Source organism: Heptranchias perlo, chromosome 43 (genome assembly GCF_035084215.1).
Source record: "Heptranchias perlo isolate sHepPer1 chromosome 43, sHepPer1.hap1, whole genome shotgun sequence".
In the NCBI taxonomy this organism is placed as follows: Eukaryota; Metazoa; Chordata; class Chondrichthyes; order Hexanchiformes; family Hexanchidae; genus Heptranchias; species Heptranchias perlo.
The window spans coordinates 2932384-2955172 of record NC_090367.1 but is presented as its reverse complement, the minus strand read 5'-3'; the positions used below and the strand labels follow the sequence as shown (position 1 = coordinate 2955172).

At 43.8% G+C, this 22789-nt stretch overlaps 1 protein-coding gene across 3 annotated transcripts in view; it reads left to right on the top strand.

Moving 5' to 3' along the window:
- Positions 1-22789, top strand: part of LOC137306415 (spectrin beta chain, non-erythrocytic 1-like) — a 235570-nt gene that overhangs the window by 51854 nt on the left and 160927 nt on the right. For 2 of the 3 annotated variants that reach the window (XM_067975592.1, XM_067975595.1), the window contains exon 3: positions 20070-20261. In XM_067975592.1, coding sequence (XP_067831693.1) covers positions 20102-20261 — 160 coding nt within the window. In that variant the 5' untranslated portion in view covers positions 20070-20101. Of the gene's footprint in view, positions 1-3710; positions 3763-20069; positions 20262-22789 lie in introns of those variants that run through there. The other variant, XM_067975593.1, reaches the window with a different exon arrangement.

Below are 22789 nucleotides of genomic sequence, written 5' to 3'. Positions count from 1 at the left end.
AAGAGTCAGCACCTTCGGGAGAGAAGAAAAAGGCTGCTGTAGTTTGAAGTACATTATTTACCCGTAGAACTTCTAATGCTGGACCTCTGCATCCTGTAGAATTTACGAGGCTGTTGTACAGTTCTGGGCATTAAACTGGTAATGGATAGTTCATTTCTTTCAGTACAAGACCCATTAGCATCAGCTGGGGTATCATTTATATTCAGGACTGGATGTCTCCACCATAAAATATATTTGCTGTGCTGTGATAACAGTAAATGGAATGTGCATGTTGGAAATTTAAGGCATTGATGTTTCATTCAGAGGAGGGCAAATCCCCCTGTATTGCATTTCCCTGCTGTTCAGTGGGGACAGTGATGTCAATATTCAGGGCAGTTTATAGCCTGAGTATCGCATAGAAACTGAAAATGCTGGAAATGTACAGAAAGTCAGTCAGCACCTGAAGGAGAAAAATAGCTTGAGCATTTCGATCAGAACTCAAAGTTCACTTCCAGCATTTTTCATTTTTCTTTCTACCTCTGAGCATTGTATAGAGGAGTAAAGAGCATTATATGAAGGATATTTCCTTATTTCTCCCCGTCTGGTGTGCGCGCAAGCGAGGATGAATAAAAATCATGTATTACTTTGGTTTAATATTTAAAAAAGGGGACATCTGAAGGGAAATGTCACCCTGTGACATGGCTTCTCAGATTAATGCTGTTGCCTTCACAGGTGATCACTACAAGTTCTGGTTCTATGCCCTTGAGATCCTAAAATGGATGTGCCAAACTCTCTGATCACCCGTTACCATCTTGCCAGGACAAATAATATCGGCACTCAGCTTGATACTTCTAACTTGCTCACACATGTGGGCGTCCCGGGAGGTTAAATAGCTCATTAACCTGTTGAAGCTAAAAAATCTTAGGGGTACTCCCGGAGTTTCAGCAAGCTTTCCAGCCTATGGAGGGTCCCAGGGCAACCCCCCTCCCCCCACTCCAAGAACAGTCTTTTTTAGGTTGATGTATGTCAGCTGCACCATCTCTGGATGGGCAGGCTTGATGGACCAAATGTATGCCACCTTTGAATAATACTATCTGATATTTGCAGCCACATAGAACATACAGGTGGCACTTCAGTTTAGCAGCTAAAGGCTGATACCTCTGACAGTGCAGCAGTCACTCAATACTAAGCTTAGATTGTGTGCGCAAATTCTGCAGTGGGGCTTGAACGCAACCTTCTGAGGCAGAGGCAAGAGTGCGAGCAGCTGAGCCAAGCTGATGCAGTTGTAAAATGTGGAAATAAAATCTGACGTCAGTACAACCTTCAGGTTTAATTACTGCTTTAAACTTGTTATAAAATATGAGTACGTTTTAGCAACGTGCGCTCCCAGTATGGAGCCTTGGCAAGCCATGGACGTGCTCCCTGTGATTTTCCATCTATTGCTGGGAGCGTGCATTGGTAAAATTTGCCCTATCACATGTAGTTTATTAAAAGGAAATAAAAATAATTGCACCTTTTTATGTTGCGGGAGTGCTGCACTAGGTGGAGCCAGAATGACATTGATGATAGGGTAATAAAGGTGATAGTGATGTCAGGCTGAAGGTATGTTTTTAAGTACATTGTAGAGTTTTACTTGGAGCTGGTGTAGTTGGTCACCGCCTTTGTCCCTTCCAACACGGCCTGCTTGACCGGCTCCCCCGGGTGGCAGCAGGCGCACGGCAGTCTGGATCTCCTGGGAGCTGATGGTCGAGTGGTTTTTGTAAGGGGCCAAGCGGGAAGCTTCACCCGCGATGCGCTCAAAAATATCGTTCACAAAGGAGTTCACGATGTTCATGGCCTTGGAGGAGATGCCGGTGTCGGGATGAACCCGCTTCATCATTTTGTAGATGTAGATCGAGTAACTCTTTTTCCTCGACTTTCTCTGCTTCTTACCGCCCTTTGCTGGCGCTTTATTCACGGTTTTCTTGGCGCCCTTCTTGGGAGCTGCTTTCTTTTGGTATGGGAGAGCGGGAATATTGTATTGAGATAAAGGATCAGCCATGATCGTATTGAATGGCGGAGCAGGCTCGAAGGGCCGAATGGCCTACTCCTGCTCCTATTTTCTATGTTTCTTCTCAGGGTTTTCAAAGTCAATTTCAGACCCAGGAATTAGGCTGACAGTATGACATTGGGCCACAACAGTAGATTACTGGGAACATATACAAGTTGATTTCTTATGATTTTTAGTATAGGGGTGACCATGCTCACTGTGTTTCTATACCTCAAAAATGCTATTTTCCTTTTATCTCTGAGACTTGAGTTCAAACAAAACCGATGGGATAAAAGTCACCCCTGTTTGCTGGTTTTCTATGGGTTTTGGTAGTCTTAATCCGGTTTCTAGTGAACACGGATACTCTTCTCAGGTTGGTGCTGCGGCACATTGTTGGGTGTAGTAGAGAGATCTTTACTCTTAACTGTGCTATACTAAACCTGGGAGTGCTCAAAGGCAACCATGTATAAAGAAGTGAGGGAAACTTTAGAGTCAATTCCGGAGTTTGGAGCTGGGGGGGGGGGGGGAAGAGAGGTGACCATTAAACATGCTAAAAACAAAATTGGTGGCAAGACAGAATACATCCCCCTCAGCCACTCCCATAGATTGTGCCTATGGGAATGTTTGATGCTGACACTGGGTGCACAAAACGGAAAGTGTTGCATTCCCCAGCACGAACTTTTACCTTCAAAACCTAAGCAAACGAAATGAAAGTGCTATTTTATTTGATGGTGCAGTATCAATTTTCTCTTTTCATAGCCTACTTTCTGCCATCTTCTGTCAGCCTCGAGGATGAGTTGGCATGGACCGTGTCTTTCCCCCATGCCTGGTATCAGGGCTGCCCTGTATTGTCTGACAGAATAGCTGCTTTCAGCATGGGATTGATCTCCCTGTTGAGAGATTTTCTCCCCTCCCCAGGCCCAAAAGTATAGACTAGTGGCTCAGCTAGAAACCATTGAAACTTTTCCATTAGGTTTAACAGATTTTCGGTGTCAGTCAACTTTGTGATTAGTAATCAACTCCAGTAATAGGCAAGCTGGAGATTTACTGCTGGAGATCTGAGCCTACCAGTTACTGAAGGACGTGCCTTATATTGCAAGACGTCTTGTTAAATGGCCATTATTTCATTCCTTACTCTATCATTCTAGGTGGGTAAGGCAGCTGCCGAAAAAAAAATTAATTTGGTTAGATAATAAAAGATGTTGAGGTACAGAATGACCTGGCGTTACAGGGATTTGATATATAGAGGAGCTATGGTACAGGGTGTAGGTGTGCAGAGTGACCTGGTGATTATAGGTTTACTCATTTGAAGTTTGGCATGAATTTACAAATGTAAATCCCCATAGCAAGTTCCTGATCTAGCCCGCATGACATAAAGGATGTTGGCAACTAGAGGTCAGGTGCTTTTTTACAAGTAAGGAGCAAGCCAGTCACCACTTTCTCATGTCTCTGTGTAGCTGGTTGGCAGAGAGCTGAGAGCCAGCCCAGGCTCATCAAGGAAATGGTTTTTGGCAACTGAAAAGAGGTGAAATAAAAAAGGATGTTTTTTCCCAAAACAACTAAAATATATTAATAAATCAGTTTTAATGCGGTATGAATAATGTTGCAAAGAAATTGAAAGTAAAAGCCAATGCCAACTGCTGAGCAAATCATTACCATTCTGCTGTACAGAGTCTGCAGTGTGTTGATTCAGTGTCTCAAGAGTGCACAGCATCTGCCTCACCTCATGGAATCCTCCCCTCAGCTCTGTTCCGGTTTGTATAGTTTCTTTGTTCTGATTTGTACAGTGTAGTCACTCAGTTTATTTATTGTATTGGTGCCAATATACTACAGGAAAAAGTGCACTTAAGCCAATAAACTATTGTTGTATGATCCTCTTAATTCATCACCTTAAATTGCTTTCAGCCCCGTGACAGATGTGTAACCAACAGTACTTCACCGTTGTATGATACATCTCAAAATTATGTCTCCAAACAAAACCCAAGTTTGGATGGACAAAATCTATAATTGAACCGCTGTATGTTTTTCACTGTTCAAGTAAATGTAGTGCGGAAATTTCAAATACCCATTGTGCTCCCTGAAACCCAAATGTTAGTGCTGGTTTTGTCACCAGTTTGTGAACATTTGCTGGCTCGGACATTTTGCTTTTCGCGTGTTACCGTGACCTAGTGCCGTATTATTTTTCTGTACAGGTATTGCTGTTTACTTCAGAGTTTTTAGTGTTTTTTTTCCCCTGGCATTGACCTCAGAATAAGCTGATTTAGGTAAAAGGGCCATTGTTCGCTGTTCAGAAGCAATTATTGAGGCTGTTAACTTTATTGGTTTCACCATCCTGTTTTGTATTCGAGCTGGAATACTTGGCAACTTGGAGTGTTTGGAGCTTACATATTCTAATCTGCGATTTTAAATTTGATTGGTGCATATAATGAGATGCAAAGGTAATTTGTTGCACAAAATGCAAGAACTGCAGTTCAGGTCAAGATGCTGATTGCTTATGAAGTCTAATTAAGTGGGTAAATGGGTCTTGTATTGAGCCCTATGTATCAGGGATCAGTGCAGGACCCAACGCACGTGACTGAATCACACGTGATTCCTTAGTTTGTGCTGATATAGAGCGACGGCAAGGGCACTGGAGCAAGTTTTCTTCTCATTTCCCCGTATTCCTTTGGAGTAAGCATGGGGCTGTGCTCAGTGTGTCCCCATAGCAGCAAGGTTGGGATCAGGAACTCTGCAGCATGGGGGAATTGAAGCTAGTTGAACTGTTGAACTCACTTGTATTTGCAGAAGTGGCGTAAAGTTCAGACAGATTCATTAATAATTATATGCATGCATGTGATAAGTTTGTTTTGCTGTTGGCTAACGCCAATTTTCCTGGTAAGGTTTGATTACCTGGCAACCACATGATCAGCAGGGGTGTGGTCTTGAAGTATTTCTTTTCTCCAGTGCCTCTTAAGCAGCATCTCTTCTTGGCTTGACTTCACTGATCTAGGGCTGCAGGTGTCTCCCTCGGGAGCCATAGGCCCTGGCCTCCCTGTTCTATAATAGTTTTATTTTAAGTTGAAATTTAGAATACTGGGCTCAGACCAAGCCTTCTGGTATGAACTGTAAAAGGTAGGGAACTTGACCTGTCTTTGCTCTGCTCCACTCAAGGCTGCAGGGCAAGCTCCCAGCCTGGAATCCCACTTGATTTCCCCCTGCCGGTAGAGGCTTCACTTCCCCCCCGCCTCCCCCCCCCACCCCCCTCCCCACTCTGTTCACGTAGGTAATACCAACTTCAGTGCTCTGTCTCTACTCCTGGGCCAGGTGCATCCTGCCCTGCGAATGCTCCAGGGTCAGGACTGGCAGTTTGGTGAGGGGTAGGAGTAGAATGGATGTGAGATTTGTCATGGGCTGGGGGTTTGAGTCGGACTGAGTGGGGCCCAAAACTGGAGTCGGCGCTGAGCAGGCCTGAGTTGCCAGTTGTAGGCCATACGCTCCTCTACAGGAGTGGAGGTGGAAATCGGAGAGACACTGACAGATACCTCAGAGAAAAGACTTCCATTTATATAGCGCCTTATCATGCCTCTCAGAACTGTCTCAAAAGGGCTTCACGCACAATGAATTACTTGAGGTGCATTCACTGTTACGTAGCCAACTAGGGCAGCCATTTTGCACGCAGCTAGACCCCCATAAACAACAATGAAATGAATAACCAGTTAATCTGATTTTTTTAATGGTTTTGGTTGAGGGAGGAATGTTGGCCAGCACATTGATTAGCACTTCCTGCTCTTCTTTTGAATCGTGCCCTGGAATCTTTAATGTTGACCTGAATCATTGAAATAGGCTTGCAGTTGGTCTGCCTGTACTCTAGGCCAGGGTGATCCATGGCTTCAGGAGGCCTAAAAAGAAGAAGCATAAGATCATTTACAAAAAATGATTGGGTTGGGAGGAAGAGTGGGGACAGTTAATATTTTGTATACATAACACAGGATGGGAGGATTTATATGCACAATGGCAATAAAGGAGGTGGAATGAGGGGTGGCCAGTATGCATTTGAAAATTAACCATTTGTAAGGACAGTGAAATGAAACAACAGTCTGAGATGTATTCTCCTATAGGTTGAGCATATTATACTGTAGGGGCCCGCAATTCTGTGGGGGCCTGGGCACTTTCCCAATGGAACTGCTGGATAGAGATAGGAAAATGAGGTAGAACCTGATTCCACTGGGATTCTGCCCCGTTTGCACACCTGAGAGATTTTCTACTTAGAGGATTTATCTCCTCTCCCGCCCCCAGTGTCACGGCATATCTGGAAGAGTTCCCAGGCTAACCTGGGAATTCAGCCCAGTGCAGCCTCAGCAGCCTGAGAGCTGGCATGAGTCCCATTAAGGCCCCAGCAGTCTTGCAGCCAAAGATAATCGATCCCAGAGGGGATCAATAACTTTATATTTTGTGGCCGAACACTCCCTTAGGAGAATCTTAAAAATGTTGCCCTTCTTATCTTCGGCCCTTCTGGGTCACTGCTGCATTTGGGCTTCCATTGGGCTGATATGTCCTTTATAGGTGTGTGGTGCCTACCCTGAATATGCAGATGACCCTATCTCCGCAGTTTGGGATGGAGTTTGCTCCATCGTGCACTTGGGTCCTGCTCTGCCGCACTTCTGCCGGTGAAGCAGGGCCATTGGAATTTCGTTCCCTGTGTCATTAATATATGTTCTGGCAACTTGTCAACCATGTTGATAATTAATCAAATGAAAACCATAATTAAATTAACTCATTCTCATTGTGTTGATTTTGCATAGCAAGCACCTTATTTGATCTCAAGATTGTCAGGAAACTATTGGTTACTTGGCATGTAGGTTGTTTTACTAATTATTTTACTTCCTTTTTGTGGGTGATTTGCTGTCAGAGGCACTCAGAGAAATGACCTTCCAAGGTATTAAGAGATATGAGCCTAAGGCAGGTATATGGAGTTAGATCACAGATCAGCCATGATCTTATCAAATGGCGGAGCAGGCACGAGGGGCTGAATGGCCTACTCCTGTTCCGGGAGTGTTCCGATGGTTTCCGTGGCACTGATGGCACTAGCACCAGATCATTTGTGGTAAAAGATTACCTCCGACAGTACTTTTCTCATTGCAGGCATCCTGTAATGTAAAGAGGGCATTAAAAAAGTCCCTCCGGAACCTTTGGGAAATGGGTCTAAAAAATCAATACACTACATTACAGAGAAACAGCAGAACAAAAGGATTGTCCAACTGTTGCAGGTTTACACTTCCTGGAGCTTAAAATGTGGATTAAAAAGAGAATAGGTTTAAATCTAACGGGGACAATCAGATGCTCTATAATCAGGTTTGCTTTGTGCAATTTAGATCAGAATAATTGAAAAATTCTGATAACCCAGCACTTTTCTACCTTTTTTATGCTGTGTGTTCAATCCCTGTGAGTGATTAGACAGTACAGTGGGGATTTAGCCAATTAACACCAGGATTATGCAGAGTATTCATGGATGTAACCAATTAATGCCAGGCTGTTGGAGCCTATTATTATCCTATTTCTTTGGGATATCCAACGTTGTCCGTAGCCAGAGAACGGACAGGAAAGACTTGTGTATTATTTGTAATAGATTGTGGTTTTTTTTTGCTAGGGCTGCAACTGTTTCCAGACAATGTTAGCAAAACTAACTTGATAGGGGTGAAATGTAAAACCTTTATGCCTCTGTGGAGTTTGGTTGCAGAAGATTACCGAGCACTTTATGGTTGTTTATGATGACAGGAATATCATAATGACCCCGATGGCTCAGTGGGTAATGCACTACATGATGTGGTACAGACCAGGCAGGTCCCAGGCTGAGTCCCTGGTTTGTGCTGAATTAGCTGAGCTCATTCAGGGTGTTAATTGTTGGTATAAATGTCCATGGGAGGGGAAAAAATCAGGTGGGGTTCATTTTTCCAATCGTTATCTAGCGACCCCTGCTGGAAGCATTTTGGTGTACATTGGTTAAGGATAGGATCAGGTACAGCTTTTTAAATAGCCTGCTGCCACTTGTTGTCCAGGCTAACACATAAGGGGTAACAATTGACTGAGATATTGGAGGGCCATTGCTCTCAGTGGACCTGCAACTCAGCATCAGTTACTGCCTTCAGGGGAGGAGGGGGTTTGGATCGAAAATTCTTCCTAAGCCTCCACCTCAGAATTGCACCTTTACTGCACCAAGTTAAAATTTTCCATTTCCTGGGCTAGCTATCCTTGTGATCTCTCCGAGTGAGATTGTCAGATTAGGAGCAGTTTGATACCCCATAGCAGTATGATTGTATACGTTTCAACCTGTATTGTATTGAAAGGGAGGAATTCAGGGCTGTGCTTCAAGCCGGAAGGCGATTTTCTGTAGAATTGGGCAAATCAACTTGTCGGCTCGAGAATCTCGCCGGCCACTGGTGTTTTTCTCAGCGCTGATGTTTAATGTCCAGATGTCCCAATCAAAACAGAATAATTGAGAAATGACGAGATCGGGAATTCAGCATGAGGGGAGCAGGCTTGTGTGTAAACCTGTGTCTAATGTAGCTCTCCCGATGACTTTGCTGATAGAGAAAGCAAGCGACTTATTGACCAGAAAGTCCCAGGTTTGATTTCTGTCGGTGTTGAGTTAACATACCTCAGCCAAGTATTAGTAGAGAGACTAGAATCGTCTTAGTTGCCCCTGGGCAAGGGAAGAGAAAATCTGCCAGAATTCCTTCTCCTGATCACTATCCAATGACCCTTGCTTCAATGAATCTGACTGCAGTTTGTACATAAAGTGATTTTACTATACCACAAAATCTATAATATGCTTGAGTTAATTAAGAGAAACTGTAAGTCAGTAATCTATGCTGTAAAATTTACTAGAACAAATTAAAACTACAAAATGTATAGTGTTATAGTTAGCAGTGAGTTACAAGGCTGTCAAGGTCGTCCTAAGCTCAGAGAATGAAGTTTAACCAGTTTGTGAATGTCAGCAGAATTAAAGCCTTAAATTCAGGCCAGTTGTTCTTTTTGCTCTTTATATGATATATATTGAATTCTTTATTTCTTTAAAATGTGTGTTCTGGGACATAGAGAGTGTTCTTTGACGTTTACTGCTGGCCTGTTGCGGCTTAAGCATAAGAACAATTCGCCCATTGCTGGAATACAGCTAATTTATTTGAAACAATAGATCACTGACTGCCTCAAGGTCAATTTGTACACACCTTACTGTTACTGATAGATACAGGCATATTTCTAATGCTATTCACCTATAACTTCCTTAAGATGCCAATAACATATCTACTTTTCCCTGGGAGTAGCAGTGTTATTCGCCATCACAAACACGATGGGCCGAATGACCACCTCCTATGCAGCAAACCTGTGTGCTTCCCAAAACCTCTGATTGCAAGTTGCTTATATTGTAAATACGATTGTTCCACCTCCCATGGTGGATTTGCAGGATCATCTCAAAATGCAAGTATGTTTATACTTACTTCTCCCTCCTTAAACCGTTCCCTTTTCTCAGTTATTTACGTAACTATAAAAGTTTTTTTCCCCCCTCAACCTTACTTCCCATCGTAGATTTGCAGTTCTTGCTGAAGCTGTTGTTGGGGTAGCACTGCCCAGGGATGTTCCTAATGGTGAGCCTCCAGTGACCACCACTTGAACAGGTGGTCAGTCACCATGGTCCAGATGTTGCTAACTGGCTGATTCGGATCACAGCATCTGAAGTCAGTATCAAAGTGCCCCATAAATATCAGTGCTCTTTAGGAACCCAACAAAAAGCATCCTAAACAATGTTGTTAGCTGTATAAAAAAGTTAACCAAAATGAATTTTAAAAAATATGGACACCATCCATGCATCATTGTTGTTATTTGTAAATTCTTTATCTGGTTTGTCAAAATACATCCACACATTGTTCATCTGGAGCAGGTGAAACTGCAACTGCGATGGTTCACCTGTCTGACACCTTTCCGACCTGCTTGTCATACAATGTGGGCTGTCCTGGTGCACTCTAGGTGTTGCAGTTCTGCAGGAACGTGGTGAGAATAATGACTATTTATATAGTTTTCTCTCTCTCTCTCTCTCTCTCTCTCTCTCTCTCACACACTCACACACACACACACACACACACATATACACTTTCGCACACAGCAGCTAGAAATTCCAGCTCCCAGTTTCCAGACAGAAAGGCAGCCTCTTGCAGTATTTTTAACTTAAATGAACCCAATTTTTTTGGGAGGGTGAGGTGGGGGTGGGGGTGGGGGGGGGGGGCAAGTTTAATGATATTTCCCTGAATGATGTAATTTTTAAATTTTATGTTGGAAATGTTTTTTCTCGATGTATGCACTCATCTCAGTGATGATGAGAAATGGCAGATGTAAGCTCTGCAAAGAAATCATTTGAACGATTTGATTGATTTTGTGGGACCTGCTGCTTGGTAAATGGTAGCTTTGAAAAAAATTGAAGTTGCTGCTGGTTACGCATTGATGCTTTTAGCTACTTTTTAATTTGTTCACATTTAGCCACTCAGACATTTGACTCATAACAGACAAGTGACTTTGGGCCATCATGATATATGTCTGACAGAGAAGTAGGGCTCAATTTTGAAATGGTGGCGGATTGGCAGTGGGGTGGGGGGGTGAAGGTGCGTGTGGCAAACCCGAATTTAAAAAAAAACTTATCGTTTCCGACGCGATTGCAATATAATCGATGGTGATTAAAGTTCTTTCCGGCTTTCGCGCCTGACGGCCCCTGATTGACAGGCTGGCTGCCGACAGAAGCTGCATCGCTGGGGTGGGGGGCAGGGGAGGAGAGAAAGAGAGAGAGCGAGACGTCATCCGGCGCTGGAACGGAAGATCGGGGTTGGTGGGGGGGGGGTGGAGAGGGGAAGATTGGGGGGGATAGAGGGGAAAATCAGAGAGGGAGACATCGGAACAGGGTGGAAAGATAGGTTGATTTTGTGTTTTAAGCTTGTGCAATGGTTTTTTATTTAATTTATTTAGTTTATTTTTGCCTGATCCGGCCCTTCACGCCTGGTTTCACCTGGCTTTAATTGCCGGCGGGACTTCGGATTCGGGAAGCCCGCACGCACACAGATGCGTCTGTGCGAAACTCGGAAGTCGGCGGGTTGGAGCCGGCTTCCGAACCCGCTCTGCATTTTTGCAATTTTCGCAGCCCCCAACGCACCCGCAATTTAAGTTTAAATTTGAGCCCGTCATGCCTGAGATGTGACATTTTGAAATGTGATGGACGTGTGCTAGACACGGTACTTTTAATTGCATGGATAGGCAAGGTTGGCATCATTGAACGTGGTAGAGACAAGTGGCCAGAAATTCCTGGAATCCTCTCCACCAGCGGGACTCCTGTCTGCCCACAGCTAGAAATGCAGAGCCCATCCCAGATCGTGGGCGCAGAGTCATGATCATAATTGAGGTGAAGTCAATGGAAATAAAAATGGAAGAAATGTAAAACGGGCTGCCGATTAGCTATCGCTCGTCTTACACTATCCCACAGAATCAGAATTACCCTCAATGTGCTTGTACCAAATTCTGGTCTGCGGGCTTTCAAATGGGTTAATGTGTGTGTTAAATAGTGTTGAGAGAAATTTGCTATGGGTCTCAAGCGTTCCTACCAGGGTAGCGCTGATCGTAATTTCTACCTGATTGAGATTTAAACATTTGGAAAGTAGTTTCACTGCACCAGTTTGTCTATTAAGCAGCACTTACTCACCAATAACCTGCTCACCGACGCTCAATTTGGGTTCCGCCAGGACCACTCGGCTCCAGACCTCATTACAGCCTTGGTCCAATCATGGACAAAAGAGCTGAATTCCAGAGGTGAGGTGAGAGTGACTGCCCTTGACATCAAGGCAGCATTTTACCGAATGTGGCACCAAGGAGCTCCAGTAAAATTGAAGTCAGTGGAAATCAGGGGTAAAACTCTCCAATGGTTGGAGTCATACTTAGGACAAATGAAGATGGTTGTTGGAGGACAATCATCTCAGCCCCCGGACATTGCTGCAGGAGTTCCTCAGGGCAGTGTCCTAGGCCAAACCATCTTCAGCTGCTTCATCAATGACCTTCCCTCCATTACAAGGTCAGAAATGGGGATGTTCGCTGATGATTGCACAGTGTTCAGTTCCATTTGCAACCCCTTAGATAATGAAGCAGTCCGTACCCGCATGGAGCAAGACGTGGACAATATCCAGGCTCGGGCTGATAAGTGGAAAGTAACATTCGCGCCAGACAAGTGCCAGGCAATGACCATCTCCAACAAGAGAGAGTCTAACCACCTCCCCATGACATTCAATGGCATTACCACCGCCAAATCCCCCACCAACAACATCCTGAGGGTCACCATTGACCAGAAACTTAACTTGACCAGCCACATAAATCTATGGCTGCAAGAGCAGGTCAGAGGCTGGGTATTCTGTGGCGAGTGACTCATCTCCTGACTCCCCAAAGCCTTTCCACCATCTACAAGGCATATGTCAGGTGTGTGATGGAATACTCTCCACTTGCCTGGATGAGTGCAGCTCCAACAACACTCAAGAAGCTCGACATCATCCAGGACAACGCAGCCCGCTTGATAGGCACCCATCCACCACCCTAAACATTCACTCCCTTCACCACTGGTGCACCGTGGCTGCAGTGTGTACCATCCACAGGATGCAGTGTGTACCATCCACAGGATGCACTGCAGCAACTCGCCAAGGCTTCTTCGACAGCACCTCCCAAACCCGCAACCTCTACCACCTAGAAGGACAAGGGCAGCAGGCACATGGGAACAACACCATCTGCACGTTCCCCTCCAAGTCACACACCATCTCGACTTGGAAATATATCGCCGTTCCTTCATCGTCACTGGGTCAAAATCCTGGAACTCCCTTCCTAACAGGACTGTGGGAGAACCTTCACCACACGGACTGCGGCGGTTCAAGAAGGTGACTCACCACCACCTTCTCAAGGGCAATTAGGGATGGGCAATAAATGTTGGCCTTGCCAGCGATGCCCACGTCCCATGAACGAATTTTTAAAAAACCTAACACGTTTCCCTGTGAATATACCACAGAGGCTACAAATAAAAAAAAATTGTCTCAATTTCACCTTGCGCCTCCTGGTCCTGAGCCACTTCTTAAAATCTTACTTTTTCCTGGAATAGGTAAAGCCACACCATTTAAGAAACTAGATTTACATAAGATAAAGCTGCAATTCCAACTCGACTTGCACTTTGAAACAAATGTCCTTTGCGTTGGTAGTTTTTCGTGATTCATTTGATTTGTCGAGTGGGATTGTAGAGCAGTGATGATGACTTGAAGGGCTTTATCTGGATAATATGAGAGGCAATGGATAGCCATCTTAATTATAAACGACATCCTTCCAGCTACTGTTACATATGAGTGTAGGCTGATTGAGAATGAATAGCCATACCAAGTGCAGTTTGTTGTGGGCAATTGAGCTTTGTTCTGCCTTTGGTACCTCACTGTGTTCTGTGAGTGCTTTGACAGTCTAAGAATGTAAAAGCTAAAAATTCTTTGTTCAAAATAGCACAAATTCAAGTAATGTTATTTAATTATGTACCATCTAATTATATGTATGTATTCTTTTAAATTATTTTGTCTCTCCGGAGATTGAGTTGTGGTACTCAGGCATCCAGACCAGAGGTGCCAGATTTGGTTGTCTGTGCTGTTTTAGCTGATCTCAATTAGGGCGGAGCAGACATGCTACAATTAGCCTCAGTGTCCCTGAACTCGGAAGGGGGAAAATCAGCTAGGGTTTCCGATTCTAATTGCTATCCAGTGACTCTTGTTGGAAAATGCGAGTGTACGAATGCCGGGTGAGAATAGGATCAGTCTTGGCTATAATGCCCTCCAAGGTTGAATGACCTGTGACCCTTGTTGCTTGAACACATGATCTAGTCTCACCTCATTGCAGCACTGAGGGAATGCTACATTTTTGGAGGTGCCGTCATTCAGTTAAATTGAGGCTTTGTCTGTCTATTCAGGTGATTTGAATTAGTACGAGCATTTTTTAGGAAGTATTGTTCTGATGGGGACCAGGAGTTTGATTAGTAAAATTAGACTGTCTTGATATTTATGGCGGAAACTTTGGTTTGCTCTGATTTCTCACCCTCTGTTCATCGGTCTATAGTGCTACCACAGGAGCTCTGCAGTTTGACAGTACTGAGATATAAGCCAAGGAATTGCTGATGCTGGTTTCAACTGAACCCATGGACATGATAGGGGTGAAATTGGTCATTGTCGCTTCCCATTTTTTGGGCGCAAAATTTGCACCGGGGGGATCAATTTCGGGTCATGATTTCTCGCGCCCAATCTCCCCTGGAGTTGCGCCGGCTGCCAATTTGGAAGCCAGCGATTTCCAAGTGTCCAGGGTGCCTGAAACAGACATTGGCTACCTTGAAACTGCAAATCAGAGTTCTAAGCTTGAAATTCGTCATCAACTGGATGGAACATGCCAGTTTTTCCGGGTCTACAGCTGCCTCACCAGTGGCCCTTAAAGGGACCACTAGAGTCTGCCTACACAAAGGAGTAAGTTAACTTTTTTTAGGCTTTCTTTTCTGTGGAGCCAAGAGGAGCAGGAGTGCTTCTTCTGGCCCTTCAGATATACTGCGGGCTGCTGCCGTCCCAGGCTCACCTCCCCGCCCTCCAGGACTTAGCTGCAGGCCAGCTCGGTGTCGGAGCTGGACGAATGTCCCAAGGCATTAGAAAGATGAAGACATGGACAGAGCCACGGAGATGCATATACAGAAAGGGCTTGAAATTACATCAGTAATGTGCGAATGTGTTTGCATGAAATACCTTTGTCGCTGTTTCCACAAAGTGGGTTCACGCTTTTGTTAAAATAGCAGACAGAGGAGTTTCATGTGACCACATGAATGTATTTATTAATAATATTGTATAATGCAGTTTTAACCCCAAAGAGACTGAGAGGCATACCTCTCAGTCAGCAGTGTGTTGAAAGTGTGGGATTTGGATCCAAATAAGTTGCTGTAGAAGCAGCAAAGCTAATTTTCTTGGTTGGGAGTCTTGCATTCCCTTTCTGCCTTTCTCCGTGGTGTTTTCTCTGTATCGGAACATGCAAATTAAATCAGACCAGTTGAGAAATATATTGACACAGAGACACACAGATAAAAACTGGAGAAAGAGAGAGAGGCGCGCGTATATACACACACACACACACACACACACACACACACACACACACTTCCTTCCTTCCAGAGAGACGTGCTCAAAAGCACAAGAATGATTGGTTGACTGGTATGCCCATCTTGTTAGTTGATGAATGTTACAGTTTGGGATTTAAAACCCTTTTTTCTTTCAGTCGTTGCACAGCGCTTCCCTTGAGTAGACCTTGGTTTTCACGAGCAGGGCAACTTCATCTTACATACTGTACTCTCAAAAGGCTAACTAAGGCCTTAACTCAACTGTGAGATTCATGCTGCATCTACGATCAAATTGGAAAGTGAAAAACTACATGCAGGATCTGGTACAAGCTGAAATTACTGCAGTGTTTGTTTATAAATTAAATGCAGAAATATTGATATTAAGAACAGATAAAATACAACAATCACAAGGCACTGTCTTACCGTCAGCATATAGGGAGCAATTTTCCAAGTTCACTTTTCTGGCAGGAGCCTTGCCTGTCAGCAGTATATATTGAGATTTCATTGGCTTGTTGTCCATAATTTTCAATCCGAAATGGTGGTGTGGAAAACTGGTCCTTTAAATTCATCTCAGCTTTGCTCCAATAAAAGACAGTAATGTTCACAAAGGGGTTAAATTTACTACTTCAAATGACTGCTCTTGCATAAATCACTTCATGTCACACAGCAAGAGTCCAGACTAACTTTGTGACGATAGAAACTTCTTCTTCAGTCTCCTCTCCAACAGTTAAAAATAAACGTTCTTCCAGGTTCTAAAGGTGATTCTTGTAGTGTTAGTAATGCTGGCTATGTTGCAAGCTTCGCCTGCTGGGAGTGCATTTTGGGAATGTGGACCCTGGCAGGATGAAGCTCTGTATTGAGAGCACAGGTTTGTAAAATTACCTCTCCATAGTCCACTTGTAAGCTCAATTTTCCCTTTGAAGTAAGCAACGCAGATCAAATGAATGTTGCTGATAAAGGGAAGTACAGATCTTGCTGTTTTATCCGCATGGATGAGTCCAAGAATGACGTGCCATTTCTGCCCAATAATGCTGTGACATCTGAATGATAGTGGATGTACTTATTTCTTGCTCGTATGTCTGCTGTCTCTCCAGTTGCAGAGAGTCATCTGCCTTTATTGGACAGTATGTGCTTTGTTTATAAATATAAATTTACAACACAAGTCAGGTTGTTTGGCCCATGTTTGTAGCTCTGGACATTCATTTAATCTGTCATAAGTCTTAACCATCATCTTTTGATAGCAACAAGACACTTACACTTCAGGCTACATGCCGTATATGGCCGTACAATCCACACTTGTCCTTTGGCGATTCATTTATGAATTAGTGTTGGCTTATCTTTGTACTTTCATGCAAGTTGTTAAACTTCTTCCTGATCACATCTGCAGTCGGGGGCATAGTGATCCCCCTGCCTTGCACTCTGCCACCTGATTAATGCCCGCTCAGTCAAAAGGAGCCTTTTTTCATACCAGGATTACATCTAGGAACATAGGAACAGGAGTAGGCCATTTAGCTCCTCGAGTCTGTTCCGCCATTCAGTGAGATCTAGCTGATCTGTGACCTAACTCCATATACCCGTCTTATCCTCATATTCCTTAATACCTTTGGTTAACAAAAATCTATCAATCTCAGATTTAAAATTAACAATTGAGCTAGCATCAACAGAGAGTTCCAAACTTCTACCACCCTTTTGCATGTAGAAGTGTTTCCTAACTTCACTCCTGAAAGTCCAGGCTCTAATTTCTAAGCTCTGATCTACAGGTTTGGCCAGCGATTTGCCCATGAAGCAAGCTTTCTTTGTGCATCCCAAAGAGATGGCAGCCTTGGGAGTGAGCTCTCTGCAGCTGTCTTAATCTTTGCCGGCTGTTACTTCAACTAGTTCAGAAGGTAAATTGGGATTGGTCAGATTTCTGGTGTTAGCACTAATGCCCAAGTGGTAAAAGATTGCTACCAGCAGAAGGACTTGAAGTTATATAGCACTTCATACATAGATTATGTCTCAAGGTGCTTCACAAATTGAGATAGATAGGGAACAAATGCCAAAACATGGAGTGAGAGAGTAGAAGGGGTGCCAGAGTGCACAGTCAAAAAGATTGGTTCAGAGAGGTTTTAAAGGAGAATAGAGAAGTGGAAAGGTTTAGGGTTAGAGTTCCAGAGAGCAAGGCCTAGGCAGCAGGAAGCTCTACTACTGATAATGGGGTGAAGGAACAGGTGGATACACAAAAGGCCAGAGTCAGAGGACTGAAGTATGTGGGAAGGGGTTTAAGGCTGGAAGAGGTTACTGAAGTATGTGAGAAGGGGTTTAAGGCTGGAAGAGGAAGAAGTAGAGTAGGACTAGGCCATGGAGAGATTTGAAGATGATTTTCAGTTTAACCTATTGGAAGATCACAGAGGTCAGGGGTGATGGGTGAGCAGGACAGGATACAGGCAGCTGAGTTTTACACATGTTGGGAGTTTATGAAGGGTGGAAGATAGGAGGGCAGCAAGGAATAATGGAATCTAAATGCAACAAAAACATGGATAGGATTTCAGTGGTGGAGGGACTGAGGTGGGCAACATTGTGCAGGTGGAAATAAACAGTCCTATTGATGGCTAATGCGAGGAGTTTGAAACTCACCTTTGGACCGAACAGGATACAAAGGTTATGTATGGTCTGGTTCAGCTTGAATGAGTAGGTGGAGTGAGGAATGGAGTATGTAGTAAGAGAGCAGAGCCAAAAACAATAACTCTGATCTTCCCGATATTCGGTTAAAGGAAATTATGACTAATGTATTACTTGATGTTAGACATGCGATGTGCAACACAGAGGTGGTCGAGAATGTGGTGCAGGGGTAGAGTTGGGTGTCATCAGCATGTATGTAAAAGCTGACTCTGTGTCGACAGGTGATGTTACTGAGGAACCACTAAGGCCTGTGGTCGCCAAAGCGCACTTTTTACTGGGTCTTTCCAGCCACCAGCTTTTGCAAATCAGGCAAGTTTACTTTGGTGTTGCTGCCGGCTACAGGTCCCACATGTTGGGAGCTGGCGTCGCTAACACGGCAGGACAGCAGTAAAATAAGCAGCTTATCTCTGATGATGTCTGGAGCAGTCATTGTTTAAACAAGTACCTTTAATCAAAAGTAACTGAATAAACAAAAGGATGCTAAAGTTAATCATCTTCTGTAACCATTTGATTTTTGAAAGATGGTTTAGCGTGAGGTTCCCTCTTAACATATAGAAGAAGCTATTCATGGTGGGTGGCCAGTGGCTATGGATTAATAATTATCAGATCTAAATCTCAGTGGCCTACTAACATGTACTTGAGTCAAACTACGAACCACCATAACCAGGCCCTAATTCTGATAACTGATCGTCATCCCTATTAAATTATATTTTGCCTGATCCAGCTCTGTGTGGTTCACAGAGGACTGTGTAACACCCAGTTTAGCAGCAAAATGATAAATCAGAGATAAAAAAGAATACAAACTCTGGAAATCCAAAATAAAAACAGAAAATTCCAGAAATTCACAGCAGACCTGTCAACAACATCAAAATGATAAATGACTTTGCAAAAGCAAAACTGATACTTTCCAGATAATGTTTCGTGACTTTGAGTTCTGTCGAACAGCCACTAAGGAGTTTAAATGTGAGAAGCTGTTCACGCAATTAATTCAGCCTTTTATTTTGCTGTGTTTCTAATAGCAAGTTTTCAAATTATGCTATGAAGGACCAGAGCTCCAAGGTTATCTCACGTGTAGCTGCTTCCATTTGCTCTAAACTGTGTTGAAGAGCCACACAGGGGATAGAATGGAAAAACACAGGATTCTAGTTGCATTGTGACTTTTTAATTTTCTTTTGTGCTTGTTGAGGTGTCCCAGTTTAAATGTTGCACAGGCTAGATGCAGACTAAACCTTCTGTTCATAATGTGTGTTAATCCTAATTTAGGATATTTCCTTTCCCTAATTCAATCTAAAATCTTTTCCGAGTGAGAAAGACATTAGTGTTGACTTCTAATCTGTTTTTGATATTGGATTGAAACTGCTCCAAACTCGTTTCATTTAGAGGCAGCAGAGAAAGAGAGAGCGAGAGGAACCTTGTCCCATCAGCCTGGGTTAGATTCAGGCCCAGGCCCGAAAGAACATTGTATTACTGACCCACTGCCCCACCCAATCCCCAGATTTGAATTGCTGTGTAAAGTGTAGCAATTGTACAGGACAGAGATGCGCACCATTTGTATGAGAGATGTACACTCTTATATGGCTCCTCTTTAACACCCACATCTCATCCTACTCGTACAATTGTGATAAGGCAGCATACAAACCACAGTTTGCTGTGTACATGTGCAAGTGCTGAAGTTTGCCTGTGCCATAACTGCTTGGATAGGTCATTTTTCTTTGAAAGAATGTTCTCTCCTTTTCTCCCCAAGAAACTAGGATAGATATTCATCTGGGGTGGGGAGTGTTAAACGTGGGGTATCGCATTGGCTGCCCATTATACGCCCCGCTTGATATTGGACGGGGAGTATAACGGGCGGCTGATACAATACTGCACAAGACGGATTTCTACCGCATTGACTTTTGCTGGGGTCCATGTTTGCCCTCCAGTACCTCACCCAAGTGGCCACTCTTCATGCATGAACCTAGTCAATGAGGCTGTTTAACTGTGGAGGGCATAACAAGTATAACCGATCTTACCCTTGCATGTGCTGTTTCCAGCAAGAATCACTGGATAGTGAGCAGGGGCAGAGACCTCAGCACAGATCAGGGGTCAAACCCGGGACCCACCTGCTCCATATGCCTCAGCTACTGACTCCAGTAACAATTTGAGCAATCGAAGCAGCTTATTAGATGAATGTTCTGACTCTGTACCAGTGATCATGCACTTTAGTGACTAAACAAATCTTTTGTTTTGCAGTTGTGATCGATGAGCACAAGTTGTCCTAAAGAATGAGCAGCACAATGTCAACAGCCACAGACTATGACAGCATTGAGATTCAGCAGCAGTATAATGACATAAACAACCGCTGGGATGCCAATGAGGAGGAGTGGGACAATGAGAACAGCTCCGCTCGACTCTTCGAACGCTCGCGTATCAAGGCCTTAGCAGGTAGGCAGAAAATACTGATAGGTCAAACTAATTGTTGCAAGGCAGGAAAGGAAAAATCTACAGCTTAATGGAGGCCTAAATTAAAGAGGAGATCTTCTCTCTTTTAAAAATTAGAGGTAGGATTAAATTCAGCATTTCCTTTTTTCTGTTTCAGGGGGGTCTTTTTGCTAGTTTTCTTTCCTGAAAACGTTGATTCTTACGGAGGTGCGGTTCTACGGGTGTCATTTCCTCGCTAGTATATTGCCAAGTGACAATCCTCCTTTAGTGAAACTAAGCTGTGTCAGGTGCTCTTTGACCATGGCGGGTCATTGCAGTTAGGCCTAATCCCATCTTCACTCAACTATCTCTACATGCACACTATCCAGTGGGGTTCACTGGAAAGTGATTAGAAGTAGGTCTCCCAGCTAATTATTCGCCTCCTTAGCCCAGGACACCAAGGCCAAATGTAGGAACCCCAGTGTTGTGCCGGAAACAAAGCAGAACTATTTAAATGAGATCCTGGGAGCTAAAATTACCCGGGCCTCATGCCGAGGAGTCCATGGGGCTTTCCCTCTCACCCCGCACTTGAGTTAAAATCAAGTGAGGAGGAGGGGGAGAAATAGCTTCTGTGTCAAGTGCTGTGAATATTTTGTTGTGTGCCACTCACTTGTTAGCTGGATTTCTTTTATTGTCTCTCTCTACTTCCAGTTCATGAGGGCAAAGTAGGTATTGATGTTGATTTGAACATTCCCTGCTATCACCATTTAAAAAGAAATTAATTTGTTTAAATTAAATTTCTGTGTATGCAACCAGAAGAGGACTCTGAGCTCTGTGGGAGTCTGAATCAGCACTCTGCCCAACATTTTACTCGTGGGATGCCATGAACAATTATCTCACTAACATCTGCTGGAATGCACTGCTATTTCTCCAATTTCTTCTCCTCTTCCCTCCAGCAAGGCTCACCAGATAACAATCCGGTGCAGGAACCCTGTTTCATTTTCCCACCTTACCCTAGGGGTGCTCAGACAATGGTAATGCCCCTACCACTAAGTCGACATAGATGGGGATCAAACCTGGGACCTTCCTGGTCTGTATGAGTCAGCTACTCACTGAGCAACTCGATGGGCCACTGGGGGTGGGGATTCACTTATTTGTTCATCAAGTGCCACAGATATCTTGTGGCTGATCACATGGCCGGCTAAAGTTAACTGGTTTATGGCCTGAGGCTCCTCAGTGCCAAATTTGTCTTAGTTTTAGCGGCGCCTGCTTTGACGTCCGAGTTTTCCGTGTAAACGTCACTACATATCCTTGAGAAATAAGCATCTTTAATAAAACCTGACCTTACTGAGGGGGTTTAGTGTGTGTGTTCTTATGAGGAACAGTCATTTTGTTTATTGTGAAACATTTCTTTGACAGTCTGTATGTAAGATTAAAACTGAAGCGTGCTCTGCAGTTTTCTGCCTAATCTACGTATAACATGACACGAGACAATAATCGTATGTTTTGTCTACTTAAAAAAAAAATCAAGAAAAGTAATGAGAGGAATATACAAGTGGAAACACAGCCGCACTGTACCCGCTGCAAAACCACAAGATACTTTGCAGTGCCCACAGCGTCTCATCACTACAAAGTCTAGTACATTGTAGATTTATGAAGAAAAACATCTGTGTCTTATTACAGTCGCAGAGTTGTAGAGGATAGCTTAACCACCATCGAGCTCCTGATACAAAAGCAAATATTGCTGGAGATACACAGCAGGTCAGTCAGCATCTGAAAAAAGAAACGAAAGGCTAACATTTCGGGTGTAGAACCTTCTTCAGAACTGAAATTGAAAACCCCTTTGTAGAGTTGAACAAGAAAAATAAGGAGCGGGAATGGGTTGGGGGCGGGGGAAGAGAGAAACAACAGAAGGAAGGGGAAGGCCAGCCAGTGAAAATTTTTAATCCTGCATTCCCCAGTGCCCATTCCAAACGGGTGCTGTGCAACTAGAGCACTGCTAGGAGGACTTAATTTAAATATTTTTGTCAGCCCTGATGAACCCTGCGCATAGTTCGGGTACAAGCTCCCTGTGCCCTTTCCACTGGCTCGCTGTACTGGGTTGTGTTGAGTCCATCAGCCAATTTAAAGGCCTTGTTTCTGTTCCCACTCACACAGGTCACTGGTGCCTGCCGTACAGCAAGTGTCTGCCATTACATTATTGGTCCCATTGACTGCTTGCATGCTGGTGCTTTAGTTTCCTTTTTGTGCTTACCAACATAGAGAAGCAATTCTATATTGGTACACCTGCCTAGACTGAGTTAGTCTGTGTGTCGTGCAAGACTGCAAACATCATTTCTATGGGAACTGGGACCTGGCGCAGTGTTTGTGTTAAGATTACCCAGTGACTGGAGGTTGGAGGGTGGTAAATGGTTCCAGCCAGTGAGGAGATAAAAAAGTACAATATGCACTGATGCCAAACTTATAAAGCATCGCTGCATATCTGTACAAGAAGAATTAGTGCTTAATTTGAATACATTTTGGACATGGGTTATAGGAATGAATAGCAAATA